This window comes from Micropterus dolomieu, linkage group LG06 (assembly GCF_021292245.1).
Source record: "Micropterus dolomieu isolate WLL.071019.BEF.003 ecotype Adirondacks linkage group LG06, ASM2129224v1, whole genome shotgun sequence".
Lineage (NCBI taxonomy): Eukaryota > Metazoa > Chordata > Actinopteri > Centrarchiformes > Centrarchidae > Micropterus > Micropterus dolomieu.
Window position 1 is genome coordinate 12,125,819 of NC_060155.1, and position 8,885 is coordinate 12,134,703.

General features: G+C 38.6%; 1 protein-coding gene across 1 annotated transcript; it reads right to left on the bottom strand.

Annotated features, from left to right (window-relative positions):
- Positions 1-2,551: 2,551 nt before the first annotated feature.
- Positions 2,552-5,594, bottom strand: myl13 (myosin, light chain 13). The gene is made up of 5 exons (XM_046051802.1): positions 5,487-5,594; positions 3,936-3,963; positions 3,406-3,555; positions 3,023-3,196; positions 2,552-2,920 (listed from the first exon to the last, which is right to left on the bottom strand). The coding sequence occupies exons 1-5, from the start codon at positions 5,592-5,594 to the stop codon at positions 2,814-2,816; spliced, it is 567 nt and encodes a 188-aa protein (XP_045907758.1). The 3' UTR covers positions 2,552-2,813.
- Positions 5,595-8,885: the final 3,291 nt, after the last annotated feature.

An 8,885-nucleotide genomic window follows, 5' to 3' on the forward strand; every position in this document is an offset into this window, starting at 1 on the left:
ACTACATTTCAATGTGTGGTGTAAAGCATTTTTCAGTGGGTTATATCAAAGCATGCCTGCTCCAAGAAGCACCTGTTGCCAACAAATCATTCACTTATGGGGGACTTTTTATTAAATTGACACTCTTTATATAAGTATAAAGAACTGCATGCATTAAGTCAGACTTCTGGCTTAATTTAACGTCTTTGCCTCTGACGTTGAGTACTGTTAAGGTGCACTTTACCAAAAACAGCGTTGCTCTTCTTGGAATCACATTAAGGAAATGATTCCATTATGATACAGCCGGTTCACTGAATTACTCAGGCTGTGCATTTGAGTTGAAATATTCCATCAACAATAAACTGTTGCCATCCCGGAGGTCCAGTGTAAAATTGACTGTGCACAAATAATGGCTATTCATATATATAAATAGCCCGATGCTCAGGCTAGAAGAGGTGAGCTGACTGACAAAGATTACGTGGTGTGATGAAGGTCAGCCGACCACAGAAGGAGAGGCACTTGGAAAACCTATCTGTGGTAAACATGAAGGTCATATTAATGTTAAAATTAAAAAAGTTTGGGTGGATTCATTTCTAAATGAGTTTATCCTTTAATAAGCTGGTGGGTTAGACATTACCCTTGGCCAGAAATCTAGTGGCAGTTTTTGACCAGGACTTGTGTTTTGAGCCCCACGTAAAGAATGTTGTTCAGTCATGTTTTTATCATTTGAGAAATATAGCAACAGTCTTTCTGCCAAAGATCTGGAGAAACTCATCCATGCTTTATCTCCTCCTGCCTCAACTATTGTAACTCCCTATATACCTGTCTCAGTCAGAAATCAATTCATCACCTATAATTAGTCCAAAATGTTGCAGCTCGACTTTCAACTGGAAGATGTGACCATATCACCCCAGCTTTAGGGATCCTTTCCCTCACTGCCTGTTTCTTTTAGACTGATTTATAAATTCTTCTAATTACTTTTAAGGCCAGGCATAGGTTGCACCTTCCTATATCGCTGAATGTTTATTCCCCTATGAGCCAGGACGCAGACTTCCAGATCCTCTGGTAGGGCATTGCTAGCTATTCTGAGGTCTAGGCTCACAAACAAAAAAGACAAGACCTTTTTTTGTTAGAAACCCTGTCAGGGAACAATCTACCAGAGGAGATCAGGCTCACAGAGTGTTCCTGGTTTTATCTCACTTTTTAAGACACATTTCTACAAAAAAGCTTTCACAGTGTGATGCTTACTTTATATTTCTATAATTTGTACATTGAATTGTTTATGTTGCATTGTTGCAAACCACTGAGTGATACCAATTTTACTTGTCTACGTTTACATTGATTGCTGTAAAGCACTCTGTTACCTGTATTGAAACGTGCTGTACAAATAAAGCTATTATGATTTTTGTTATTATTACAAACTCAAGCTGTCTTGTATTTATTACTACAAACCCACAGAATACATATATGTATAGTGTATACTGCTAATGTTACACTCTTTGAACTTTGGGAATATGTGTGTAAAATTAATGTACAAGTCTATCGATCTAGAATCTAGAATATTTCTATTTGAAGGAATGGTGCAGCTTATAAAACATATAGGTTTAAATTGTGTTTTACACTGTAAACATCATAAACTCCAGCTTCAATGAATAGCTGAAACACGCAAATACAATGCTGTAACTCGAATAAAAGCACATTGTTCAATTTAAAGCAGCTTGAGAGGGAATTAAAGGTGAACACTTAACTGTTTTTAGCCTCTAGTAATACACTTTCGGTAGATTCAGCATGAATTCACTGATATTTGTTGGCATTGTTAGCAGCTACCAGATTAGATATAGCAAATATTTCATGATGCAAAGTAGCCCTTTTAACAACTTAGCATTTCAGTGTTCACTGAAATCCCTGTGATTGGATGACAAAGAAATTAATTAGGCAACAGCTCCTCCTGCTGGCTTAAATGGCACCACACATGTCCTATCCATCCATCCTCCATCGTCAATCGCTTATCCTGCGTACAGGGTCGCGGGGGGCTGCAGCCAATCCCAGCTGACATCGGACAAAAGGCGGGGTACACCCTGGACAGTTCCATAGCAGGGCCACACATGTCCTAGAGAAACATAAAACTATAACTATATATATAGTTATATATAACTATATATATATATATATATAGTTATATATATATATATATATATAGTTATATATATATATATATATATGGTTGTTGATGCACTCTGTATACCAAGCTACACAACAATTTTATATTAATGCAATTTAATATCCTGAAAAACACTGACTGTGTGTTTTTACCCTTTATTTTGCACTTTTTTTCCCAGTGATGTAAAACAAAAACTGTCGTCTTTCATACACCTGTTGGAAAAGAAAAAGTTTTGTTTTCCCAGCACTGTCAGCACTGAGGTCCATAGTGGAAAAGTTGTATTCCTAATGTACTCAGTGCTGACCGTGTGCCAAAATTCACCTTCTTCTGGTGAGTGTAATTCTCTCTTTAATAAAATAAGGAGCATCATTTTGCGAACAACATCGAAAGTAATTTATTTATTTACCATGATCTACAATATGAGCAGGGATAATGATCACATCAATACATGCGGTCTTAGAAAAACAAGGTCAAATACTGATGAGTTATAGGTACATCTGAGACGCATGGAAATAAGAAACATACAAAATGGGATTTACAGAAACACAAAGATCTTCTGTGGACAAGAACTCAAGATCTTGTTTTGTAGCGAAGAAGAATATTGAATATTATTATCATATTGATTTCATAATGGAGAGAGATGTAGCACCAGAATGACAATGAGGTACCCATTTTAAGATGCCATAATGTGCTTTACAAAAGCTTCATAATTTATGCATCCATTTGAATCCTCTTGGTTTTGCATTAGCTGCTCCACTTCGTCCTCCCTCATCTTCTCACCTGTGGTCCATACGGAAGAAACCAGGAGAACTGTCAGCTCAGTATGTATTTTTATAATGACGGCTTTATAAAATTAATTTGCAGTAAGACTGTTCAACTCACCCAGTGTTGCCAGAACGTGCCTGAGCTCAGCTCCCATGACTGTGCCATTCCCCTCCTTGTCAAACACCCTTAGACCCTCCACAAAGTCCTCATATGTTCCACGGTCCTTGGCCTTGCAAATGTGTTGGTGTATGGGCAGAAACTGGTCAAAGTCAAGCATCTTGGTCTGCATGTCTTTGGAAAATAATTAAAGTGCTGATTTTACCAAAGAAAAAACAAAAAGCTGGACAGTCTTCAATCATGACGAATGTTGAACTTTATTTGAGCCTTTCTCTGTATTCAGCTAATGCTCCCTTTGAACCATAGTATTAACACCAATCTCACTGTGCACATAGACAAGAGGGGAATCACTCAGCACATTACATGTTGTGCATACCACCCACCTTCAGGCTTGGGCTTTCCAAGGACATGCATGATCTCTACGTTGGTAGGATTCTGGCCCAAAGCCCTAATCAGGTCTCCACACTGGGCGTAAGTGATTTTCATTTCATTGGCTGGTGTCCTGTCAAACAGCTGGAAAGCATCTTTGAAGTCTGTGAACAAAAAGAAAATCAGCTTATTCCTTTTGATTTCTATTCAGTTCAGTGTGATCGAAAAGTGCAGAAAAAATCTTTGAGGAAAGGCCTTGAAGAGGCTGCGAAGTAATGACGTGTAATGGTATCCCTCTGATAAAAGGGTCCTTTTACACTTTACATTGATTGACATGCTCTTTCATCTCCTTTCAAAGCTTAGCTAAATACTTAGATGGATGTGTTTATTTTAAAATAATAACATATCCCTCAATTGCTGCATCATCAGCTGTTGCTGAACATTTCTCACACACTAATGGAGAGCACAAACCACACATTCCCTCTATAAATAGTTGTCAGTCCACGCAACACAAACGACAACTGTAACAACAACCTCAGCTTACCCTCAATTTGCTCGGGGGTGAATTCCAGCTGAAAAAAGACAAAGCAAACAAGGCGGTTAGGTGCTGCTGATCATTCAGGAAAAATTACAGTTCACAAGTCAAGGGAATGGGACTGACAGCAGAAGAAATTCATTTAATCAGAAGTAGAGAACAGAGAGTCAAGCATGACCCTGTGATCTTGACTCCACCTTTGTTATGACATTCCAACTGATCTAGTTATAGTCTGGATCTGTTCCAATCACAGCACATTGTTTATAAATGACCTTGGGCTTAACAACCCCTTCTTACAGTATGTATACTGTCTGCTACTGTCAGCTTCATTTGAGTTTATTTTTAGATGCAATATGTGGCAAACAACCTATTTGCAACTACATGAGTGGAAGATAAAGAAAAAAAATTAAATGAAGTCCTGCACACTTTTATTCAGACTTAAATTTAGTGACATGCACTAATTTAGAACATGTACTAATTCAACAACCACGTGTTCAGTGAAGAACAAAAGTGGTTTAAAACTTTAATGGGGAACCCATTGAGAACTCTTTAAATATGTTGCAGTATGAAAGAGGCTTCACAAGACCAATACATTTTTAGTAGTATTAAATGTAAATATAATGCAGTTTTTTTTGGTGTTCTATTCCAGCGAAAGAGATAAATGTTAAACTAACTACTGTCTGTGTGACTATTCAGTTTTACAATCACATTGCACTCCAGTTTAATGTAACTGGAATGTAAATGAATGCAAAGTCTAAAAATAAATAATTGTTCTGAATATCTATGACAACTGTTGACTATTTATAGTCTATGTATATTTTGGACTCCCGTGAGTGCCCTCCGTTTCAGACAGTGTGATGTCTGGATATCTACAAAACCCCAGCCCCTCCACAAAGCTTTGTAAAAATATTATCCAAACACTTATCTGAGCATGTATAAAGACGGATGGCGATGGAAATAATTATCTATATTTTTCTTCCTCCCGGTTTTTCCACCCTTTTGCCCTCAGAGGAATGGTGTGGGTGGTCTGCTATTCACAGACATAATGAAAATCATATTTTGTGGCTTTAACCATGCTCCATTGTAACATGTCAGCTCACTCAACCAGGAAAACATTTATCCATTGAGAAGGGGCCAAGTCAGCAGAGGATCTTTCCATGATGTCTGGTATCAGCTAGTTTGCCTCTCAATCTTACAAGAAGTCACAGCTTCTTTAACTGTATAACACAATTTGTTATGGATGTTGGAGCTGAAAGACTGAGAAATATTATACAAATTGCCATTACAACCACAACCCATTCAAATGGCTGTACAGTCTAGTTTCGCTTGCACTGCCAAGTTTAGGTCACATGGGGTCTCTGATGCTCTCTCTTTAAACACAAGCTTGGCTCATAACATCTGAATATTTAACATTTCTATGAAAGCTCTTTATTAGTACTAATACAACTGTAATATAAAAAAAAGATGCTACTATACTAACAATTTTCAGTGAGAGTATTCACTTGTCATTTAAAAGATTAAAATACCATTACTTGATATTGCTTATTTGTTTTGATTTACCGTCACTGATGCAGGGTCAAACTCCGGGGTCTTAGGACGCTCAGGCTCTGGGGGTTTGGGGGGTGCTGCTGCAGCAGGTTTCGGCTCTTCCTTCTTCTTAGGGGCCATTGCAAGAAGCTCTCCGGAGACAAAGGGCAAGATGACACAACAGAGGGTACCAGCACAATGTGGGTGGAGGTGGCCGATTAGAGGTTAGACCCCTTTATCCACTGTCCACAGGTGTCATCTCCACCCCCTTCTATGCCAAACCACACTGCCAACAATAGGGGGAGGACTATAAAAGGATATGGCTTTGTGCTTCTATTTAAGACAAAGGTTGTGTGTGTGTACATCATCAGGATATGGATGATACAAAACTATATTAGCTGAAATCCTAGGCCTGGTTCTGCTAATGAAGCTATTTCCATCAACACGATCAGTGAGACCTTGTGTAACCTCCCTTGTCTTGGACTGTTGACCTTGTTCAGTGAATTGGGGTGTTTTTTTTAGTGAAGAGGAGATGATGAAAATGATGATTGCTGGACAAGAAGTGTGTGAAGTTGTTTAAATTACAATGCTGTATGATGAGCTGCAATTCCCCACAATTATCCTTGATTATTATTCAAGATTGCGACCAATGAGACAGTATTAGCACCAGAATGACAATGATTATTGACAGTGAATATTCACCGTGCACATGATGTGCCAAGACAAGCCTTTGTGATGACCATTTATCTGGTCTGATCAGAGGGATTTGCAGAGCATTAAACTCAAATCCGCCCCAAAATAGGATTCACAGAATGTTGTTCCTGTCTGATCTCGGACCTTTCGAGTGTAGTTACATATGAACAAGCCTCTTTCAAGAACATAAACGTCAAGGAAGTAATCTGGGAAGACACTAAGTGCCACTTTTTGAAACTGCCATTCACACTTGAATGGAGACAGAGGTTGTAGACAGAGTGACAGCCAGGATGTTGTTTTTGGTGTTTGCACTCAAGCAAATATTCTACTAATTTGCAAATTAATTAAGAGTGTAGCAACCTCCAAAGTTCATTCATGGGCTGAATCCCAATCTCCACCCTTACAGACTCACAGTCTCTGAGGCGCATTCGAGGTAAATCTGTGAGGGCTTAGGGCTGTCCCACTGTCAAATCAAATCGTCAAGTGCATGAGGGATCTCTCACAGACTTTTTGAGCCTTTTATACACACTTTCCATAAGTCCGCATCTATGCAGACTTTGCCTAAATGAATTACCCACAGTTCATAGCGTTCTGACGTTAAACACAGGGTTACCATCGTGTTATGTTGCGGTGCCCTTGCAGCCTCTCACACTTAAGCACTTAGGGTGTACCCCGCCTTTCGCCTGATTCGCTCTAGCCCCCCGTGACCCTGTACGCAAGATAAGCAGTTGATGATGGATGCACACCTGATGAATTTCGCTAGTCACAGGATTATAATAATAAAGTATGGAACAGCCATCAAGGGTATTTGGGGTTTGCACCTACACTACCATCTTTGAAAAGTAGTAAAATGCATTTTTGTTTACTTTAGGTTTTTTCATTGTTGTTGTATTTATGTGCTTTTTTGCATGAATTGCTTCTATTCTTTTTAAAATGAAGTTAAACATCATGTTTGCAAATCATGAAAAAAAAGTCCTAGAATGTGAATGTGCTGAGAAAGCTGCAACAATAAAATGTAACAACAAAACATGAAACTCACTGAAGTTGAAATTTCATGACAGCAGGTAAGACTGAAGTCATACATAATTACCATAATTATGAGAACTGAATCAGTTGATAGCACTCAGTAAATTATTGTTTACGGTAGTTAAAGGCTCACAGTCAAAGGGAAGGTAGGTACACTATGGATAAAAAATAAATGTTGTTTTGTGTACAGGTGCTGCAATCTATTTTGATTTCACATCTCTAGACAGATGGAGTATGAAATATGACCCATCCAAAAATAAATGAGAGTGAAAGCTAAAAAAGAGAAGCAAGTAATTTCTCCTGCAACTTCAAAGGCTTAACAGTGCATTTGAACAATCCATTAACAACACAGTGATACAAATAATTCTTGCACTTGTTTTGATTTTTAAACAAATTTGTTTTGAATTTTTCATCTTGTGTCAATGTACCTAATGCATTATTTTACCCCCTCCACACATCGATCATCTGAAATCACATTTCTTTACATCCCTTTATCTTTGCACTGACAGATGTTACTGAACAGCTGCTCTGGGCTTGTATCTAAAGCACTGGGCTCCCATCCATCTCATGCGACAAATATGGCAACAAATCAAGTCAATAGTGGCAAATGGTGAGTATTGGCAAATCTATTGTTGAGAAATGCATGCAAGATGTGGCCTTCATCATCATTTATCAGGCTTGCAATGCTGTACCACATGCATTCCTCTTATCTCCATCCGCTTGCTTTTAAACCTAAAATAAATGAGTTTTCAGATTTCCTTTTCATGAGCAAAGACTTTTAAATCAATATACATATTGAATGAGCTCTGAGATCCCCTTTGCTCATTGCAGACAGAAATACTGTTGCATTGCAGGTTGATATTGTTCATTGATGTATTTCAAGGATCTAAACCATAATCTAAGATCAAGAGAACCTCATCCTTTAAATAGTATTAAGAGGAACACACACAGAAAAATAATTAGGCTTGCTCTGGTTGTCTGCCTCGCACTCACTGTGGCCTGGCCTGCCATTAAAGGGATGGGACATTGGAGCATGAAATAATCACCAGATTAGTGCGTGCTGGAGAAATAATAAGTCATGGCTGCAATTTGTTCCTCGTTAGTGTCAAACAGCACATGGCTGCAATTGTCAGTGTTTGCTGCTAACCTACACAGTGACACAGACTGAAACTGTATATGTCAGTTTGAGTATAAATGGATTCAGCCCTAGCACAGCGCCAAATCCCCTTTCACGTCCCACCAGGTGACTTTCATTGACAGGCTTCTGCAACAATTCACCACATGACCACAGCACTGAGTCAAGCTCTTAAAACATCCAAGACCTGTGCAGTTTGCTATTTTGGAGCTAGTCTGTTGTCTGACTGGTATGTCCATGGAAAGGCTCCAATCTGCATACAATGCCAATTGTTGCTTGGACCCATAAGATGACCTTGACTTCAGCTGTAGCCTTTGCTGGGTGGTACTTTAACAGCCAGGATAAAAACAGAGCAAAACTAATTGTACAATTCAGATACACATTAAACTGTATTACTCTTATTTTTCAAGAGGGAATCTGCGACTGAAAGATACAAAAGCAGAACTTATCATTGTACATGTGTTCAAAGTGTCAATGCCATACAGTTCGATTCTGAGCCGCTATATCTCACCCTGCCATATGTGATGTAATGGTAGCCAAGTGTGAAATCCAGTTAGGGAAGCTACAGAGACCCTATT

Excerpts from the sequence above, each read along its gene's own strand:
- myl13 (XM_046051802.1), bottom strand. The coding sequence starts at position 5,594 with ATGGCCCCTAAGAAGAAGGAAGAGCCGAAACCTGCTGCAGCAGCACCC. Across the intron at positions 3,964-5,486 it reads TTGACCCTGCATCAGTGACG|CTGGAATTCACCCCCGAGCA; the intron begins GTAAATCAAAAC and ends GTCTTTTTTCAG. Across the intron at positions 3,197-3,405 it reads TGGAAAGCCCAAGCCTGAAG|ACATGCAGACCAAGATGCTT; the intron begins GTGGGTGGTATG and ends TATTTTCCAAAG.